Consider the following 22,797-nt stretch of genomic DNA (forward strand, 5'->3'; position numbering starts at 1 on the left):
TTCGTGGACCTATTGTGTAATAGGCCTGTAGCCTAGTAGGTCTCCTCTCTCTTTTAGCTAGGTGGTCCATGAGTCTTTTTTATTTGTTAAGTGGTCCTTGGTCTGAAAAAGTTTGACAAACACTGCTAGCACATAGCAGTCATATAGTCTAGTCTTTAGATTGCTCTGAGTTTTGTAAGAGAATAGAAATATAGCGGCTGATGATTCAACGCGGAGTATTAGGCTAGGCCTAGGGGAGACCGGGGCTGGTTGGAACACTTTTCACTCTCGGTTATATTTCTCCGTCTTACAATGCGATGAAATGGTCAAATTGTGATTAACTGAAAGCTTGGGATCTCAGCTACAAAATGTATACATTCAATGTCAACAAATTATCCCTTGTTTTGAGTTATTTATGATTAAAGTGGTGTTGTGCATGTGAGCCAACCTGCCCCATGCACGGGGTTGGTTGGCACATGTAGTCGGGGTTGGTTGGAACACCTATGTTATAGTCCTTTGCAGTACTCCTTTTGGTTTTGTTTGAAGTGCTCATCTATATCACTGCCTTTAGGGCTTTGCTGATGTCTTTCCTGTGTGTTTTTCTTCAGTAGGGCCCACCGTCAAGATCAATTTGCTCCCTACCGATTTTTTTTAACTTCAAATGTTTAAATTTGTCTGAAAATGTCTGAAATGCTTCCAAATGTAAAACTATGTTCAGTAATTACAATAACAATGTTAAAATAAAGATTGATGATGTTTTTATGCATAAAATACAAAGTTTATAGATTTGTCACAAAATAGCCATAGGGAATGTATGTGCCAACCAACCCCAAAATCAGTGTGCCAACCTGCCCCGCCCACATTAGGTCAAACTTTTTTGCACAAATGCTGTTAGCCTGCTAATATCAGTCACCTCAGGTTTTCAAACTTCATTTTAAATTATAGATGAGTCCCCTAGCAATCAATTATAATCAATCTTTTTTTATCCCTAACTATTACCCTTCTAGGATGTATTTAGTGGGAGGTGCATATTCTAAGTTTTGACACTACAAAATTAATAAGTTGTTCTCACCTAAAGGGAGCCCAGTTACATACGTGAGTTTACTCTACTCAATAAGGCCGTCAATTTAGTGTTGGAATTTTGTTGCAGCTCCCTCTAGTAGCCTGGATATTAACAGTGTTTCAACCTGCCCCTGTTCCAACCAGCCCCGGTCTCCCCTACTCTTGTTTTGAAGCTTGTCACGGAATTGCAACTTTATTAGCCTAATATTTTCTAAAGACAAAGTAGGCTAATTACCAACTGAACTATGTGGTCTAAACCAGTTCTTCGACTCAATTGAATGGGAGATAGGCCTATTCTAGCATTCAGTTTCCTGGAACATGTTCCAACGCCCAAGCTGGCAATCTGAAATGAAAGTGAAACTTACTAGCTTTCTGAAATAGCATGCAGATCCACTCAAACGGCTTCAGATACGACCAAGATGGACAAGTATCCATATCGAGTTTACGCAGAGATAGAGAGTGAAGGATTGCCTAACCATCAGAAAGTGCTCCCAAAACTCCAAATATACTTTCAAAGTAAGAAGAAATCAGGCGGGGGTGATTGTGTCGTGGAATTTGGTGAGAAAGAGAACTCGGCTACTATTGGGTTCAAACAAGAGGAGGGTAAGTCCCGCAAATGTAACCTAGTTGTAAAATAGCTTGTCACAACAAGTGTGGCGTTTGTCTTTGCTTAAACTAGGCTGCCTACATTACAACCCAGTTGTTGGCCTATTTTCATAATTTTAAAGAATCTTTTGCTTTAAAAAAAACCCTAGTCTTATCGAGGGTTCTTCTCAACACGCAACATGAAATCACCATTGACAACAAGCAGTTGAAGATATACCTCACGACGGAGAGAAAATCGGTAAGTTTATGATAGCCAGTTCTAGGCTAGATTCTAGCCTACTATTAAATAGAAGATAACAACTAGACTGCATCCATCCATCATGACATTTAACAATAAGGACATTTTTTATTTGAATACCGTCAATGTGAAAACAACTCTATTATGTAAGCTATATATAGCTACTGTTCTCCTTGCTATTTCAGTTTGTAAGTCCATGCTATCCCCATGGCAGAGCAAGGATTTCATGATTGGGCAAGACTGCCCACAGACATTGTGCATACTTGGCCTAGGCGCTAGGGCTGACAAAAAATGAGGGAGACGGGAAAAATAATAAAACTTAAGAAGAACAATAAGTGTGCTGCTTTGCTAGCGGAGACGTTGATCTGGATTATGCAGCTATAGGCTACCGTAGGCTACTTGACATTTCTGTAACTTTGACAGAATCATATGACCCAGACTGACACAATTTGTGTCAATGAGTGACCTGATATTCTTGTGCGGGTTTTCTCTCCAGTGTTCCTAGGCCCGACGATGACAGATCACAAGGCCACGATTGATCACTTCTTTAATCAAAACAGGCCTAAGCCAACCCTGAACACAGCGCGCTCAATTTTAAATCCCCCTCAATCAATCGCCTGGAGGGGAAAACAAACCCATGCTCTATGATGCGTTGCGGCTTTTGTTTACACCTCCAACAGCATTACAGCCTACCTGTTACCGCTCACAAATGCCCGTATGTTTGTGTCAAAGAATGGGGAAACTAATAATAATTTGATAGTCATTATTACATTAACTGAAGAATTGCAGGAAGGCTGAATGAAATGAGAATGAAAACAAAATACTAATAATCATTGTCAAGTCATTATTCAACTGTAAGCCAACCTGAATTTGAATTCATTTTGATGCTAACACATCTTGTTATTCATTTTCATTTTTTTAAGAGTTTTATACCAGCAGCACTATTTTATTAGTCTACACTAACCTACTACCCATAAACAACACCTGGCTTAGTCTAGGCCTGACACATTGATATTTATTTCTGTTTTCTAGAAGGAGTCAACAATACCACCTTCTGGAAGTCAGTCATCCGGTACGTGTTGCACCTGCACTGTACTTTGACCAGTTTTATGGGTATTGCGGGGCATGGCGTGGCAGCCGGGGGAATACAAGACAAACTAAGGAAACCATAATGTGCCTAAAGCAGATGACATTCGTTGGTAATTTATTAGTTGATAATGATGATTTGAGATACTTGAAGTACAATTAAAATAAAGTAGTATCTGTTCCTCATTCGTTGCTCATTTGTTGCTCACACACTGATGCACCTTGAATAGGCCTACCACACAAACCTGGCATAACAAGACTCTAGTGTGTAGTACTTACACTACCCTCAGCTTAGTATTCAGGCAATATGCTATTATGGACCACAGGGAAGACATGTCTCCACTTTATAGCTCAAACTTGTATTGTGCTGTCATTATATGAATGAGGCCTTTATATCTGTTTTATGGTGCATTCAAGCAATATCTACAGCATAATATTTTAAGATTGTGTATCACTCTAGGAGCTCTGGCATCTCTGTATTGACTTCCATTTATTTCAGGCCAATCATATGCTATTATGAACCACCACCTCTTTTTAGCTCCAGAATTTTGTTCTACTGTCATTATATGAATATAGAGGCCCTAACATGTTTTTGATGCATTCAAGCAATCTTTGCAGCATAATATTTTAAGATGATGTATCACTCTAGGAGCTCTGATTGGCATCTCTGTCATCTCTACTGATTGACTTGCATGCATTTCACAGTTTACTGTATAATTGGTAGCCTAACCTTTACCTTTCATGTTGCCAGAAGTAAAGGGAACTGGATCCCAATTTCAAGATCCTCAGCATGAAGGTGCCAGTGCCTCTGACTCTGACGTTCAGGAGGAGAGGGCTGAAGAAATCTATCAGCCCAAAGCTGTTGTTGTGGAGAACATCCCAGAAGACATGACGAGGGACATTCTGGGACTGATAGTGGAGAACATCACTGGTGTCTCTGAGGATGAATACACTATGGAACTGATCTACGAGTCTCAACTTGCTGTTGTAACATTCACTAACCCTGATAGTATGTATTTAGTTCTGATCACTGCAGCACCAATGTCATTCATATTTCTCTATCCACATGGTTTTAAATTTTAGGGCTGAAACGATTCATCGAGTTACTCGAATAACTCGATTACAAAAATTACTCGAGGCAAAAACCCTGCCTCGAAGCCTCGTTAAATTCCTGTGACGCGCACTATACCCGCAGGGATCTGATTGTTCCACACGGACCGTTGTTCAGGAAGCACACCACTAGCGCGTGAATCGTGATACATTCTGAATTTAGCTGGCGCGATGGCGGAGTCAAGATATCCATAAATGGCAGAGAATGTCTAAAGTTTTCAAGTAAAGTTTTGGGATCATTACATACTCAAAAAGGAAAAGAACAAGCATCTGAACCTAAATATCCACTCCATGCTGTTTCACCAAGCCAATAAAGTAGGCTAGGCTATTTATCAATCTATCTAGCCTATATCTATCATCTATCTACGTAGCCAATAGCCTACATTGATATTGGCTGATTTTAATCACATACTGTATTTGTAGCGATGTCGTGATAGCTTGTTTAGCTTTGATGTTTTTAAGTAAGTAAACTTATTCAAGTTCAATTGCAAGACAGTATGCCTAAAAAAGAACCCCTCACATGCATGCACCCTCATCTTTCCTCACGCACCGCACGCGTGCACACACACACACACACACACACACACACACACACACAGGTTGCTAGGTTACCATAGCAAATAGACTCACCCCAGAAATGATTTTTTAGTAGCCTAATGGTAAAATTATTTGTTAGTAGCCTAAAGGTAAATGCTGCAGGTGTAGAAATCTACATAAAACAGATATTTATGTTGATGTCAGGTCTAGATTACAGCATGAAACTTGTTGTAGGCCTAGGCTACATATTAATACATTAAATTGCTTTCCCTCTTCTCCCTCCCAGCACTTCACAACATAGTATGGACAGCTTTGTTCGCCCAGCTAAGTCATGCACAAGAGGCTGCAATTTTACAGAGAGCATTTTGAACATTATTTAATTGATGGCACTGGCACTTAAAAACACTAAATGGGTAAATTGCAATAAATGGGCTTAGTTTTGTAGCCTAATCTTGGAGTTAGAATAAATACCTCTGTGCCAATTGCTTGATCATTTTACAGCCATGTCATTTTCGTTATGCATTATGTGTTTTGGTTGTTTAAAAATGCAAAAAAAAATTATCCGATTAATCGATCGATAAAGTGCTAGATTAATCGATTACAAAAAGAATCGATAACTGCAGCCCTATTAAATTTACATCTGCAATCAAAACAGATCACTTGCACTTTAGCATGATTATACTGCAATGCTTTTTTTCAGATGTGAAGAAATTTCAGACAGAAGCCAAGCTCAACAAAAAGTTTCAGAACTACAATCTGACTGAGAGGGTCCTGGAAAGAACCTGCAGTTTGAGGATGGAGTGTCTGCCACCTAATGCCAACAAAGACCTGATAGAGCTCTACTGTGAGAAACAGAAAGTTGAAGTAAAGAGTGTTGCCCTGATACCAGAGGAAAATGCAGCTGTCGTCACATTCCAAAAGCCTGAAGGTAACTCATCATACCATCATTCATTTTGTTGACAGGAAAGTTACAACAGACATTTTTTTCAGTGTTCCTATTTAGTCTCTGTTCACCATTCTTAATTAGACACACACAATTTCCTTCAAATTACACAGTGTGTGCAGTCGTTATTCCTGACACTTTCATAACACATTTCAGATATTGTGACCATGCTAAACACACAACACAAGATCAGCAAAGTTGAAGTCAGCATCCATCCATACTACAAGTCACTAGGCACAGCGCTGTGTGGTAAAGACAGACCAAGATGGAAGATTCCAGACTCTTTCTCTGTAAGCATTCACCAAGCACTTCTGGAGTTTCTCCAGAATAAGAAGCTACCATCTCACATCAATGACCAGATGCAGGCACACCACTGCCAGGTGAGCATGAAGAGCATAGACGTTCTGCTCAGTCCACTTCCAACCCTGCTGAAGATGAAGGGACTCACAGCCAAACACATAGACGGCTGGAAGGAGAACACCTCAGATGCTTTCCACCAGATCATGTCCAAATATGGAACACTTGAGAAGACGATGAACCCGGATGTGTGTAGCTCAGTGGCAGAAGAGCTGCTACCAATGGCGAAGGACCATGTTGTCATGAAGATGGATCCCATTAAAGGACAATTAACACTGGCAGGAATGACGAAAGACATAGATAACTTGAGACAGATAGTGGATGGTATAGTGAATAAGACTACAAATAAGCTTGAGCGGGAGAGGAACAGTGTTGAACAGGAAATGGATTTGCCTGCTGACATGTTTAAACTCCTGCAGCTTGATGGCCTGTCACAATACATGGCAGCCTCCTGCCCTCAGGTGTCTCTTGATTACAAACTCAACAGAAAGAAAATGATCCTCTCAGGTCTTACCAATGAGGTCCTAATTATGAAGACATGGGTCCTTGAGAAGAGAATGCAGATGAAACAATTGCCAGTGGAGCTTGACCGTCACATAGTGGAGTTCCTGATGGCAGTGGACAGCGAGATGATGTCTGATCATCTCTTCTTCTCCCGTGGAATCCATGCCATTTATGTGATCAAGGACAGAGCTGTGTTTTTGACTGGAAGCTCAGAAAGATCCCTGAATGAGTCTATGCAGAGGATGAAGGAGACTCTGGCTTTCAGGGTCCTTACTGTTGAGGATGGGAAGGTGCTCAGTAAGTCAGAATGGAAAACTCTGAACACTGAAGTCCTTAGTATGTACAACACACCCGGGAAGATTTCGCTGTTGAAAATATCTTCAAACCCACCTGACAGTCTCATCGTTACTGGTTTTATTGAGCCTGTCAAGGAAGCGAGCCAAATCCTTCAAGAGTTCCTGCAAGATCATGCAAGAGTTGTAAACACTGTGAAGGTCAAATGCTGTGCAGCTAAAAGGTTTATTGAAGAACATAAATCAGAAGAATGGAAAAGATTTACAAAAGTTGGTGAGGTGGTGGTAATTTTTGACCCAAAACGTCCACGAATCAAGCTGTCAGGAGAGCGTACTTATGTTAAACCTGCTGTGGATGCTTTCAAAAAGATGGTGACCAGTTTGTTTATAGATGAATTGAAAGTCTGTAAGCCTGGAGCAAAGAAGTATTTCCAGGAACAAGGTAGCTTGCTACTATCAATGATGGTAAGGGACCATCGCTGTGTTGTTCTGCTTCAGGACGACAGTATGTTGGAGGATGAGGATGAGGATGAGGATGATGAAAGAAGTGATGGAAAATTCTCAACATTCTCAGACTCTCAGCAAGGCTACTGTGAGGTTAAGATGCCTTGTGGGGTGCTCATTGCAGTCAGCAAAGCAGACATCTGCAAGTTTCAAGCGGATGCTGTTGTGAACGCTGCAAACGAAGACCTGAAGCACATTGGTGGTCTGGCGTTAGCCTTGCTAAATGCTGCTGGCCGTCAGCTCCAGAGTGACTGTGACAGGTACACATCCAAACACGGACCACTACGTCCTGGAGATGCCATCATCACAGAGGCTGGACGTCTCCCTTGCAAACATGTCGTTCATGCTGTCGGTCCACGATTCTCAGACACAGACAGAAAGACCGCAGTGCAGCGTCTTACACGTGCCATCACTGAAAGTCTGAACAGGGCATCCGGGGCAAACTGCACTTCCATCGCTATCCCAGCTATCAGCTCTGGAATTTTTGGATTCCCGCTGGACCTTTGCACAGACACCATTGCCACTGCTGTGCGTGAATACTTTGAGAGGGGTCATCAACAAGGCAGGAATTCCTTGAACAAGGTCTACCTGCTCAACAATGATGACAGGACTGTGAATGCAATGGTCCAGGCTGTTGAGAAGGTATTCCATGACATGAATCCAAGATCTGAGTTCCCACAACAAGCTACATCCAGAAGACCTACATACAGTGGAAGTGGTAATCATGGGCCTAGAAATCAGTGGGAAGGAGAAAAGAAGTGGCAGAGTTCATCCACACGACCACATTCAGAAAAATATAACCATGGGCCTGGAAATCAGTGGGAAGGAGAGAAGAAGTGGCAGAGTTCATCCACACGACCACATTCAGAAAAATATAACCATGGGCCTGGAAATCAGTGGGAAGGAGAGAAGAAGTGGCAGAGCTCATCCGCACAGCCACATTCAGAGGGGTGGACCACTCAACCAGACACATCAGGAGTCCTGGAGAGCAAACAAACATCTGACGGAGTCAGAATACTTCTGAAGAAAGGCAGCATTCAAGATGCATCTGTAAGTTTGTCATGTGTTTGTCAGCTGTATATTACATGTGATTTGGTGTAAAATTTACTGTATTTGATTTGCATGTATTGCACAAATTGGACAATACTTTATTTTTTTCCAAGAGAAACATAGCAGTATTACCATGTCTGTGAACATCAGTATTGTTACTTGCAATACATTGTTAGTTTTAACATGTTTTATATTACAATCTCAACACCCTTCAGACAGAGGTTGTGGTGAACACAGTTGCAGAGAACCTGAACCTCACCCAAGGAGCCGTCTCCAATGCTCTTCTCCGGGCTGCTGGACCGCAGCTTCAGTCAGCAGCCTCTGATGAGGCCAGAGGAGGCAGGATGAGTTATGGGGAAATGGTGATAACGGATGGCTTCAACCTCAGATGCAGGAAAGTTTTCCATACTGTCTGCCCTCCTTGGGACCACAGAGGTGGCAAGTCAGAAGAGGTATGTACAGCTGGCGGGGAATGTGGGCTTTATTTTCTTATTTCTTTAATTTCTTATTACGGTAAATACCCATGTTACTTATAGAAGAATATGACACACAAGGCTATGTTAGTGGGTGTGAAGTCTGACACGAAGTCAAGGACCGTACATTATATTTGAGACAGGTCACAATTTCTGGCAAAGATATACTCAGTTTGGAATTATAATGGGCAGTGTTTGCAGATTGCCTGGTTGTGGGCTTGCAAAAAACTTCCAAACCATTCCATATACACACTAAAGAAGCTTTTCCAATGCATAGTATCTGCTCAACTCACCTCGACTTTTTTTGTTTTTTCATTAGCAAAAAGTGGTACCTGGTACTATTTTGGTATCACCTCCGTTGAGGTTCCAAGCAGGTTACTGATTGGTCACTATTGTCATTGCTGTGTTCTGAACAAGCCCGTCATTTCTTAAAAAAAATACCTCAGCCACACTGTGCTAGCACGGCAAGCAGTTAACTTTAACAGTTTTCACAACTAGACGTTAGGTTATTATTATTCATTATTACACGGCTCTTCAGAGTGCTGCAGAATGCTCCATTCACTTGAATGGGCCTTCCCAACGTTCGGTGGTCTGCTAATTCTCAATAACAGACCGTTGCTAAGTATAACAGACCGCTGTCAAGGAAAATGGACTTTGTGCTTCTAATTTACGTCTTTCATATTACTGCGCAAGGACTGGAACTTCATTCAAAAGTGAAAGCAGACGGTTGATCAGCTGTGTTCTAAAGAATGTTTGATTCGAGGTGAGTTGAGCAGGTACCATTCAGTGGAAAAGCGATAATAGTTAATAGTATGTTTAACATCAACATATTTAACAAGCTGTCTATCATCATATTTTTTTTTTGGACAACTGAAACAACACAAGTGTATCATATGCTTAAGCACAACTTGTGTTATGTACCAAAGGTCAGAATTTCCGTATTTATGTTTAATCAAAGAGAACATTGTATACCGGTACACACATTCTTGAATTGATATTCTGTAGGGCAGTCCTTATGCTCTGACATTAAGGTATGTTTAATTATTGTCATGCAGTTCTTTAAATGCTTCATTAATAGGTATTGAAGACCATTATAAAGGATTGTCTGCGAGAGGTTGACAAGCGTGGACTGGCCTCTCTTACCTTCCCTGCTATCGGCACTGGGAATCTGGGTTTTCCGAAAGACCTGGTCCCCAGGATTATGTTGGAGGAAACAGAGATGTTCTGCAAGAAAATCAATCCTCAACGCTTAAGGGAGGTTGTCATCATAGTACACCCCTCTGACCAAGAGAGTGTGGATGTAAGGGTTTTTCTTTAGCCAACACATAATTTTGTTAATGTGACATATATGATGATTTTGTGGTGATATTGTTACATTAATGCTATTGGTTAAAACATTGCAACATAGCTGAATGATTGGTTTTGTAGTGCTTCAGGAGGGCGTTCCAAGGAGGAAGAAAAAGACAAAGCAAAGCTGAACCTCATGGCATCAACAAGAAAACAGGGCAGGGCTTTCACAAACAGAAAGCACAACAACCATCAGGTAACATTTCATTGTTTGATACGTCCTGGTCGTGTTTGATAATGCTGGTTTATGTATTCTGTGTGCATTGGTTTCAGTGGTTTCAAATATTGCAGGTATAGCTATTGGCCCCTCCTTGATATCACTCTTAATGACTTAATACACATGGCATTTCCATCTGTTGTGCAGTTAAAGTGCATTGAAGAAAGATGAGACTGTGATAGATTGCTCTTTGTGCGCAGGACTATGGGGTCAAGTCAAGACTACGTCTTTGGGGATACACTCTGTGCGCATCGGTCACCTGACCCTAGAGGTGTCAAGTGGTGACATCACCAAAGAGGCTACAGATGTCATTGTGAATTCTTCCAATAGCACATTCTCTCTCAAGTCAGGTGAGGTCATTGCATTTGACCAGGAGAAAATGTTTATCTGTTTTAGAACTTGCATCTGGAATGATTTGGTAATTAGCCATCAAATTTTAGAAAGCCTCATGGCTCCAAAAGTTCTCTGACTTTATACACTACTATATAGAATGACAATAGACCTCTGAAGTTTGCCTACAAAAAAGCTGCCATCTTTGAGATCCGGTATCTGGCGATTTTTGCTATGGGAAAATAACATGGGGATTTTGAATTATTGCACCTGTTACTCTCATGGGGACGAAAAAGTCTGAAATGTAGACGTTTTCCCAAACATACTTTTGTCCTTTGCCTTCGAGTGGACACTGTGATCTCCGGTACGTGAAGGTGGCACACTTTGATTTTTGCTACCCCAGAGCTAACTTCCAATGCAACTTGCCATAGGTAGATAGCTTCAATTAACACCTGGATCTCTTTATATGGGCAAAGATGGCAGCTTTGCCTCTTTTTTGTAGCCGAACTTCAGAGGTCTATGCTGGGCTATCAGTCAGTCCTGATCAATTTGTGTCATTTGTATAATAAGTAGTGTTAAAGTAATGCTCTATTTCGTTCAGTGTAAGTCCAAATAGTTTTGAAAAGTAAAAGAGAGAAACTGAGGGAATTTTTAAATATTTGTTGATGCGTAGGACAAGAAATAATCCTTTCATTTATACTAGTGTTTCAATAGCTGCTAATGTTGTGTCTTTCAGGGGTTTCCATGGCGATCCTCGAGGCTGCTGGCCCATCAGTAGAAGCAGAATGTTCAGAGTTTGGTTAGTTGCTACACTCCCATTCCAGTGTATTTATATTTATTTCGATTAAGCTCACTAGTGTGAAGTTAAGAAGGGGAATTGCATATGGATATGGTAAAAAAGGTGCAGAATGTGTGGAATAATATTATGACAATGTTCTTTCTACATTCACAGTGAGTTCACCCAATTTCCAATCCTGTGAAATGATTTTGACGATGGCGGGCAAACTTCCATGTAAACATATTGTCCATCTCGTGGGAAGAAATAATCCCAGTGATATCACAAATAATGTCTGTGAGGTTCTCACATTTTGTGAGAAGAGAAAATTTACCTCTGTCTCCTTTCCAGCTCTTGGCACAGGTATAGTGCCATACAAAACTTATCATTCCTATTTTTTAAAGCAACACAATGTCATTCTTTTCCCTTAAAATAATGTCTTCAGACTCATGTATCTATAATGACAAGAACGTCTGTCCGTCTGTGTGTGTGTGTGCCTGTTATTCACATATCTGTCAAACCGTTCATCTGACTGATTTTATACTAGGCAGTCCCTCCAGGATTTCGCGAGGATTTTTTGAGATTGTTGCGATCTAAAATGCCTGATTTCGCGACAGCTTTTCTAAAAAATTGCGATGGAAGTTGCGGTGTTTTTAATTATTTTTTAATTGAGGGTAATTAAGGTTAGTAAGACCAAAATCATCTTGATGCTTATTAAAAAGGATAAGTAAAGGTAAATAGTAAGGGTTACAGAAAATCAAAGCAGGCCTACTTTATTTGTGTAAATACTTTGACTGGGGTAATTCACAAAGCAGTATAACCTTTCGTAGAACTGTCCAAAAAAGACAGCCCCCTAAAGAGATGGCATAATGTCATATGTTTCAATACATTCATATATGTTGTAATTCATATTAAGTTCATATCTTTTTAATAATTCATATTCTGTGACTTGCATAATTACTGATGGCCAACTAAGTATCTAGTAATTTCATATTGATTTAAACTATTAGACTACACTTTTCTTTAATGTTATTACATTGGTAGTGTGTAAGTCTAATTGACTGCCTGTCACTTTAAGGACGTGAGAGTAGCGTAATTACATATCTAAGTGGATTGGAACGCGTGCATCTCACTGTGTTCGGCTACGACTGGAAATAACTTTTTGCATAGTGCATTACGATATGTGGATATAATTCGGGATGTTTTCTATGTCATTAGTTAAAATAAATGTTAAAAATAAACTCGTATGAAATCATTCTTGGATCATAGAAGAGGGAAATGTCTTACAATGTTGTTAATGTCTATTATTTTGGTAGCACTGCACTACACAAACTGAGCCCACAAGCTAGCAAACATGACACGAGCTAAAAGGACATCTCTAGGTGTAAATGGCGAATTCCTGGAGGGACTGACTAGGCAGGTGTCATGCTAAGGGCACGCGTAATTGCAGTGTCAAGTAATATTGTTTGGATGATAAATGCAAAAGATATCGTTAAAAGAAGCACACATTGACTTTTGCCGCTTTAGCTGCTGTAGTGCAGCGCAAAACTGAATCAATCATGTAGAAAGTGAGCGCTGTGTCGAGTAAAATGTTTGCATGTATATGAAAGATAACATTAAAGCAAATTATCGCGTCTTGAATTTAAGGACGGTTTCAGAATGCCACAATCATGAAAAGCATTCAGAGATGGTCTACTCTGGCCACTTCAGCGAGGGCAGAGCGTAACGTCACTTATGCCAGAGACTGTTTTTGGACAGTCACACCATAGCAAATTTCATAAGACAATGAATCATTCCACAAAATGGTGTTTAGTTTAGGCTAAACATAGCCTTAACTCAAAACCGCTGTTCCTGTTGGCCTGTGCCATTTTGATCTGCCAAATGCAGTGGTGCTTAATTTATACTTACTGCATGTTTATTATAAGCATTATGGAATGCTTAGCTGGAATGATGTTTTTTCCTACCTATCATCCTATTTTTTAGAGAAGGCCTACCTGTGGGCATGTAAATGGGCTACAGGTTTTCTCCAGGAATAGGCATGCTTTGAATGGGCACTGCACTAGTTTTGTTATTTGTTTCTTTACCTTGAGCAGTGGGTAGGAAATCTTAATGAAATCAAATAATTAAAAAAAAGATAAATATGTTCACCACACACATGCATGTTGGTAATGCTGTATCTAAATCTTGATCTTTAAGTAACATGATGGACAAATTGGTATTTATACCTTTTGGCATCAATGTTCATTAGCCTTTGGTGCTAAGGTGGCATGAAATGCATCTAAAACTGATGAAAAAGGTCATGCTACTACCCAGAACAAAAACATAGTACAATACCAGGCATTCCAGGTCCACCTTGGTAAAGTCATGAATGCCATTCTTATTATTTGTTAGTGTAGCATCAAAATGAGTTTGTAGCTATCAAAAGAACGACATTGTGTTTTTTAAGTTCAAAGCTTTAAAAAGTAAAAACATTTTATTTAATAAAAATAAAGCATTTATTTGTAATAAAACAAACTACCGGTACATATTGCGCATTTGCAATAATGATTTATGCTTTAATTGATTATTGATATTCTTCATCCTTAATGATTTCATGTTTGAAACATCTGTTCACCACCAGGCCAAGGTGGAGCAAGTGCATCCGCGGTGGCTGATGCAATGATTGAAGCCATAGTGAGCTTTGTGAAGAAGACTAAGAGTCAACATATACGGAGTGTGAAGATCCTCATCTTCCAAACTAACATGGTTTCAGTGTTCCACCAAAGCTTGCTGGCACGACAAGCAAAAGGAGGGGAAGACGACAAGGGGGTTTTAGAAAAATTTAAAGGTAAGACCAAAAAACAAAACAAAGAATTGTTGGAGTAAAATGTTTACCTTTTGCAGGCTTTTAAAAACTGTTTGCGTTTTGCAGATTTTGCCGGTGCAGTAGTAGACTTTTTTTCACCTGGTCGATCTGAGGAACAGGCATCTGATGATGAGGAGTTTGTGATGGTGGGTGAGGAGTTTGCTCCCGCTATATTCCAGCTCTGTGGAGAGACGTCTCAGGAGGTCAAGAGAGCCAAAGACTGCGTGACCAGCTTGATCATGAAGGAGCAGACTTCTACTCAGATCCAGGACCCACTGATTAACCGTTTCACCCAGGAGGATTCTAAAGAGCTCCAGGATTTGCAGAGGGAGTTGACCGTCAGCATCAGGGTGGACCAGAGGAGGGCTGAGCCGGTCATCTACTTGGAGGGCTTGACTCGTGACGTGTTCAAGGTCGAAGGACGAATCAGAGATATGATTCGGAGGGCAGACAGGAAGGAGACAACCAGAAAGGAGGCCTTCATAATCAGCACCCTGGTAGAATGGCAGTATCTGGATCGTAACAATCAACTTGTGCCATTTGACATGTACACTAATATGACTTTAGAGCAGGCCTTCCAGACTAAAATGCAGAAAGTGACAATCAACATCGGCAGTCATAAATATGAGGCAGATCTGGTGGGTAAAGTAGCCTCAAATGGAAGGAATGATATAGAACTTAAACGAGTCGATCGAAAAGGTAGGTTTAAAAAAACAAGTTTGTCTTGTTAAAACATTGACAGAGACAACTATGTTGACAATAATACTCTAAAATACATTATTCTAATGGCAGATGCATCAGTGAGCTTACCTAATAATTGGGATGACATGAAGGGCAAGATTGTTGTTCAAATCCAGCTTAAAGCAGGCACCAACGAATACAATGACGTTGAGAAGGAATTCCGCACAACTGGCATAACATCAAATATAATTCAGGTGAAAGCCTAGTTACTCATAATTTATTATATTTAATGTTACTAGTTGATATTGAAAATGGATGGAAAGACAGAAACTAACTTTTATTCAATAAGTATATAATACATAAGTACACAGCCAAGTAAGATTTTTTAATTATAGTGTGGACTGACATTTTTTTTACAAATATATTATCATTGTGCCTTTGATTTTTCTAGATTGACAGAGTCCAAAACAGCACACTTTGGAGGAACTACATGATAAAGAAGGAAGAGCTTGATCAGAGGAATAAGCACACAAACAATGAGAAAAGGCTTTGGCATGGCACAAGTGCAAATAAGATAGACCAAATCAACAATCAGGGTTTTAACCGAAGCTTTGCTGGGTCTCAAGTCGGTATGGTCTACTTTCATTACTTTCAACATAAGACCAGACACAGCAACCAGTTGCATGCAAATAATACTGGTGTGGTGTCTAGCAATTATCTGTCCATCTTAACTTTTCTAATATAATGACACATCTTAATGGTGTCCATAATAATGAATGTCATTGTACAGCCCGTAAATCACAGCCTCTCATGTCATACAGTAGAGGGCCACATTATGCAGAAATACAATGCATTTTCAGTAGGTAATCCCCTGTCATTTAGCAGTTTGAAATAACAACTCTCATCTCTATTTCTCTTGCTTTTAAAGCAACATTGTGTAGTTTAAGAGGTAGTTGTAAACAAATATTTACTCTTGTAGGCAGCCAGTAATTTCATTTAGACATGTCATTCATTTCAGTCAACTTCTTTTAATTTGAAAATTACATCAGTGCATGTCAAAGCACAAACACATGGATGTTTACAAAACCTAAGGCTAAGCAACACAATGTAAAAATTGTGCAATTTGTCTTTGAAACATACTGGGTCCCTATTTGTATAGTTGCATCAAAGCTTGTACCCAGTGCATCACAAGCTGATGAAAAAGGTAATGTTCCTGCATGGTACAATGCAGTTAGATAGTGCAATGTCAGGTGTGCCTGGTTCTTTTACAGAGAAATTCATAAATGTGTGACTGATCTAAATTTCTCTCTTTAAAGGTGCCCGGTATGGAAATGGCTCCTATTTTGCTGTTGACCCTCAATACTCAGCCAGTGGCTATGCCAGGGCCGATGGCAAGGGACACAAGCGTATGTACCTTGCAAGAGTTTTGGTCGGAGAATTTACTCTAGGATCAGGTGGCCTGCTAACAGCTCCTGCCCGGAATTCTGGGAGTTCAGCTGACTTGTATGACAGTGTAACAGATAATATGACAAACCCCACGATGTTTGTAATCTTCAGTGATGTCCAGGCCTATCCTGAGTACATCATCACATTTCAGTGATATCTTCTGTTTTCAGGAAAACATTATTCTGTATAAATCTGTAAGGTTTTTGGTACTTTTACCTTTTCTAGGTGTGACTCCATCCAACTCTCCTTTTAAGCATATTGATATTTGGCTAAACGAAATGTGAGTCTTTGTGTGTTTCTACCCGCTGTGTTATATAAATTAAAAATGGACACATGTTATCAAGGAATGAACAGCGAACAGCTGTGAGTTCAGAACTTCAGGTTGTCTGGGCATCTTTAACCATAGACTGTATATATATACAGTCTATGTCTTTAACAAATACACATAATCAAACAAAACAAAAGCAATTTAATGTATGCAAACACATTTCTTAGCTTGTTGATTGATCATACTGTATGTACATTGTAGCCTACTGTATGTTAGATTGATTAAAAAAGCATTAATGTTGCCTTAATTGAAGTATAAGTATAAGTATATATACTGTTTTGATCCCATGAGGGAAATTTGGTCTCTGCATTTATCCCAATCCGTGAATTAGTGAAACACACTGCACACAGTGAACACACAGTGAAATGAAGCACACACTAATCCCGGCGCAGTGAGCTGCCTGCAACAACTTCGGCGCTCGGGGAGCAGTGAGGGGTTAGGTGCCTTGCTCAAGGGCACTTCAGCCGTGCCTACTGGTCGGGGTTCAAACCGGCAACCCTCCGGTTACAAGTCCGAAGCGCTAACCAGTAGGCCACGGCTGCCCCTAAAGGCCACGGCTGCCCCTAAATAACAATGACACCCATGCACATTCCAAGCTAGGCACTCAGGAACATTCTTCTTTGAAACCTCTCACATTCATGTGAAAGTATCCTCATAACGCAGTCATAATGCAGTTTCAGTAATCCTAAAATGCTTCACTTGTGATTGAGACTGTAACCAGTCCTGAATTTTCTTTAACATGATACACCATCAAGTGTTAACCATTTATGCAGTTCATGCTTACATATAGGTTACTCAAATTTAACATTTTACACCATTTATATTTTGATCAGATTGACCTAAAGTCACAGCCAACTCAAATTGTTGTATTGATGCCAAACTGTCCAGTAACAGATACATGACAATTCACAGTTTCTGTAAGATATGTATTTAACTATACTGTATAATTGATCTCAAATAAATCTGAAGAATGGTAAATAAAATGAGTCTTGAGAAAGAATTCTGAGTCCCAATTAATTCCAGCATTCCAGGGACTATATTGGAACTTAGGATCCGTCGTCAATCATAGTATGTGAGTTCCACTCACGGGTTGTACAAGATCTGTTCTTGCCAAAGGAAATGGGCTGCTATACTCGCATAACTTTGAATGACAGTGACATATTCGGGTGTTAAGAAGCAGGAGACAATAGAGTTTGGAAGTGGCCATTGCAAAAAAATTATATTGTATGGAGAGCATGATTTAGTAAATTGTGCTCTCATTGTAATTATATTGTGCCCTTGTTTTATTTATTTCACAGGGACAAGAAGTAGACAGCATAACAGACAAAGTTCAGTAAAGCTGTGCCGATTCACACATTTGACATTCCCCTTGATCAATCAATCCGGCTACTATATTCTATCTCTTTTAGGCGTAAGGTGTACTTTGTTGGCGCTCCTCTGCACTCGTCATGACAGTCTGATGCAAACAATGTTAGGCTATACAGTGCAACCGGAAAGTTTTCAGACCCTTTCAAGTTTTCCACATTTTGTTATGTTTCAGACTCATCTCAAAATGGATTCAATTCATTTTTTTTCTCATTAATACAATATTCCAACACTCCACAAAAAAAACAGGTTTTAGGAGTGTTTTGTAAGCTTTTGTAAGGCTGAAATAATCTATTTACATAAGTATTCAGACCCTTTGTTATGACGCTTGCAAATGAGCTCTGGTGCATCATACTTCTATCAATGGTCCTTGAGATGGTTCTACAACTTGATTGGAGTCCACCTGTCCCTAAATGAATTCACTTGACATTATATAAGGTCTCACAGTTGATGGTGTATGTCAGAGTGAAAACCAAGCCACAAGGTCAAGAGAATTGTCCATAGACCTGCGAGACAGGGTTGTGTGAAGACAGATCTGGGGAAGGATACAAGAACATTTCTGCAGCATTGAAAGTGCCCAAGAGCACGGTAGCACCATCATTCTCAAACGGAAAAGTTTGGAACAACCAACAGTCTTCCTAGATCTGGCCGCTCAGCCAAATTGAGTAATCTGGGATGAAGGGCCTTAGTCAGACAGGTAACCAAGGGCCCAATGGTCACTATGAATGAGATTCAGAGTTCCTTTGAGAGGATGAGAAAAGCTTTAAGAAGGACAAACATCAGTGCAGCTCAGTGTCTGGTTTCTTCCACACACACCGTTGGGAATTGTGGCCAAACAGTTCAGTCTTCGTTTCATCAGACCAGATGATTTTACTTTTCATGGTCTGACAGTCGTTGAGGTGCTTTTTGGGAAACTCCTGGCTTCTATCTGTCCACTCTACCATAGTGATGCACTGATGTTTGTCCTTATTTACACTTCTATCATCCTTTCAAAGGAACTCTGGATCTCATTCATAGTGACCATTGGGTCCTTGGTTACCTGTCTGACCAAGGCCCTTCGTCCCGTGCACAGTCCTGTACATCCTTCAGCATTTCTGGTCATGGTATGCTACTCCACAAGATATTCCTAATTGACTACAACTTGTCTGCCCCAAGCAGAAAGCCACTCACTCCTGATAAAAGAGGTTGCATGGCCTTTATTAGAAAATCGTGACATGGAGAGTGCAAATGACTGACTAAGCCAAGTTGATGCACAGAAAAAAAATATAAGGTTAAGCACACACATATAAAAACTGTAAATGTTAATCACCTCTATGCAATAAATGCAGATTAGTATTCACTTCTATTAATCGCTTCTATTGTATAATGTTTTGTTAGTGGTCCAACATTTCAACCACATGCCTGTCTCTGCATTACTACAGTACATGCATTACTAGAGCAGTGCCCGTTCAAAACATGTCATTCCTGTAGAAAATTTGACCAATGATACCCGCAGGTAGGCCTAGATCAGCTTTCAAAATAGGATGACTGGGGGAAACATTAATCCATCCACACATTCAGTCATGAATATTGCATGTTGTTATAATAAAGGTGCAGTAAGCTCCATTTGACATTTTTACAGATGTAGGCCTATCAGTGGGTCTAACAGCTGTTTTGAGTTAAGGCTATGTTTAGCTTAATTGAATAACTTGATGATAGAGAAGACAAACGGTATTTTGTGGAATGAGTCATGGTCATATGAAATTTGTAAGGGTGTGACTTTACCCAAAACAGTCTCTTGTATAAGTGAAGTCCCTCTCTGTAGCTGGAGTGGCTGGAGTAGAATTAAGCAATAGGCTACTCGAGTGGGAGTGGGGTTGGTAAAGGATATTAATGAATATATCCTTTTTATGTTGTTTTGCATGTTTGACTATTCTATCATTTAGCACCATCTAGTGGTAAGCATTTCATGCACACTGAGAATAAAAGAACATTTTAAAGAATTATATGCTATTTTGATAGACAGCAAGATAATTGTTACCTTGATCCCATAATATTCAGCTACAGATGCATGACAGATGCTCTGCTTTTTTGAGCAATATATTCCACTATTCTATATCAAGTACAGAAATAAATATGAAGAATTGTTCATAAAATCAGACCTGAGACATCAAAGTTATGTCTTTTCACAATGAGTACCACCTCAGAAAGCAATTGGCTACATATTTTAATTTGTACATACTGTTTTGCATTGTTTCTTTTTAGATCTAATTTAAATTAAACTTCAGGGGTCGCATGGTTAAGGATTTGTTTTATTATACAGTATTTTTATATAATTTGAAGTGATTATTTCGTCATTATAAAAAAAAAACATCTCAGAGACTCCCAAAGTAGGCTACCACTAGAGAGAGTCTGTGTACCAGTGGTACCTGTAACAGTTTGAGAACCATGGTCTATGAGGCTTTCCCAGGTTAGTGTGAAGCAGGAGGTAACATTGTAGCCTAGTCCTCGTCTTACTTGGGGTTGGTACTTGTCCCTAATGCTTGTGAATAAAAGAACATTTCTGCACTGGTCTCAACATCAAGTTCCAGTGCCAGAATGTCTTGTTCTAGCTAATACACATACTTTTCCTATATTTAGCAAAAAAATATAGGCCTATAAATAAATCCCAAGCCTCCAAACAGAATGTCCTTACAGTTTTTTCTCTTTACAATTGACAACATCCTTTTGCCCGGTCACATTTTTGTCAAGAAACATAATAGCACAATATCTGTATGTTGTGGGCGTACCAGTAACACAATTTGTGTTGTTTAAATATATAGTCAGTTGGCAAGTTTCTAAAAGACGTACTTTTCTTTACATTGCCTATATGGCAATATATACTGTAGGCTACAGACAAAAGTGTTAGGACACGAAACCCTTGAATCACTGAATGTTTCATTCAGACCCATTGTCACAGGTGTATAAAATCAAGCACATCGTCATGAAGTCTACATTCACAAACAGTTTGGTCCATTCTGAGGAACTTTTCTAGCGTGATGCTGTCATTAGGGTGCACAAAACAAAGTCCATATGAGTTTGATGTAGGCCTATAAGTACTTCACTGGGCCGCACAGAGCTTTGACCTCAGTAAGGGGCATTGTGCAAGCCACATCCCAAACATGAATAATATGTTTAGATTATATTGTTCTTGATTCTTAATGAACTATGTACAATTATATGATTGACGGTTTAGTAAATTGTGCGCACGTTTTACTAAATAGTGTACTCATTTTACTAAATTGTGCTCTTAATTTAGTAAAACATGCGCACAATTTAGTAAATTGTCCCATTGGCATGTGTTATTATGGAGCGCACTTCCGTGAGAGGTGTGTGTTCAAAGCGGTCATATCTAAATATAATATATATAAAAATATAATATATATAAAAATATCATATATAAAGCGGTCATTTGATTTCTCAAGTGCTTTTAACACCATCCAGCCCCTCAGATTGGGAGACAAGCTCTTGCAGATGGGTGTGGATGCTCACCTGGTAGCCTGGATTACAGATTACCTGACCGAGCGACCACAGTTCGTCAGACTGAAGAACTGTCTCTCTGACACTGTGATCTGCAGCACCGGAGCGCCACAGGGAACTGTGCTCTCTCCAGTCCTGTTCACCCTGTACACATCTGACTTCTGCTACCACACCGAGTCATGCCACATGCAGAAGTTTTCTGATGATACTGCAATTGTGGGGTGTATCAGGAACGGGCAGGAGGAGGAGTACAGGAGCCTGGTGGAGGACTTTGTGCAATGGTGCAAACTCAATCATCTTCAACTTAACACTTCAAAGACCAAGGAGATGGTGGTGGATTTCCGCAGGTCTAAGCCCACTCTGCTACCAGTTCACATTGATGGGGTCAATGTGGAGGTGGTTAGCACCTACAAGTATCTGGGTCTCCACCTGGACAATAAACTGGACTGGTCAGCCAACACTGATGCACTCTACAAGAAAGGGCAGAGCAGGCTGTACTTCCTGAGGAGGCTGCTGTCCTTCAATGTGTGCAGTAAGCTCCTCAGGATGTTCAACCAGTCTGTTGTTGCAGCGTCCTCTTCTATGCAGTAGTATGCTGGGGTGGAAGCACAAGGAAGAAGGATGTGGGGCGAATTGACAGGCTGGTAAGGAAAGCTGGCTCTGTAGTGGGAGCTGAACTGGAGTGTATCACTTCACTATCTGACAAAAGGACCCTGAACAAACTGATCAACATCTTGGACAATGAGTGTCACCCACTCCACAGCACTATTGTTAAACAGAAGAGCCTGATCAGCTGGAGACTTCGCTCACTGCCTTGCACAACTGACAGACTGAGAAAGTCATTTGTCCCCAGGGCCATTGAACTGTCCAATGCCTCACTTAAGGGAAGAGGAGAGATAGACTTCTCTGCATAGTCTGTCTGCCTCTTCATCCCCTCCATGTTTGGTACTGTCTGTCCACTAGCCACTTGTACCACTGTCTTTATGCCTCACTGTTTGCGTGCTATATTAGCACATTAGCACATATGCATAACCCCCCCCCCCCCCATGCCACAGCCGAACTGTGGCCACACTTATACATTTTCTTAAATAGTTAAATATATAGATATATAGACTTTCCTTTACTTTATTTCTGCATTGTTGCACTGTTGACTTACTCATTTGCACTATCACCATGACCACTATCACCATTGCACTACCACCATGACACTCATTCACACAGAG

General features: G+C 40.2%; 1 protein-coding gene across 5 annotated transcripts; it reads left to right on the forward strand.

Moving 5' to 3' along the window:
- Positions 1-1,082: 1,082 nt before the first annotated feature.
- Positions 1,083-17,072, forward strand: LOC121708910 (protein mono-ADP-ribosyltransferase PARP14-like). Of its 5 annotated transcripts, none has more exons than XM_042091865.1 (17): positions 1,083-1,644; positions 1,797-1,885; positions 2,918-2,957; positions 3,723-3,980; positions 5,319-5,546; positions 5,718-8,269; positions 8,485-8,721; positions 9,821-10,042; positions 10,171-10,285; positions 10,507-10,656; positions 11,373-11,435; positions 11,589-11,774; positions 14,032-14,238; positions 14,323-14,955; positions 15,049-15,191; positions 15,389-15,566; positions 16,254-17,072. In XM_042091865.1, exons 1-17 carry the CDS (start codon positions 1,461-1,463, stop codon positions 16,535-16,537), a joined length of 5,769 nt encoding a protein of 1,922 aa, XP_041947799.1. In that variant the 5' UTR covers positions 1,083-1,460; the 3' UTR covers positions 16,538-17,072. The 5 variants fall into 5 exon arrangements, with proteins under 5 accessions (XP_041947799.1, XP_041947800.1, XP_041947801.1 ...); XM_042091866.1 differs by having other exon boundaries at positions 3,726-3,980; XM_042091867.1 differs by having other exon boundaries at positions 2,921-2,957.
- Positions 17,073-22,797: the final 5,725 nt, after the last annotated feature.

Source organism: Alosa sapidissima, chromosome 5, assembly GCF_018492685.1.
Source record: "Alosa sapidissima isolate fAloSap1 chromosome 5, fAloSap1.pri, whole genome shotgun sequence".
Lineage (NCBI taxonomy): Eukaryota > Metazoa > Chordata > Actinopteri > Clupeiformes > Clupeidae > Alosa > Alosa sapidissima.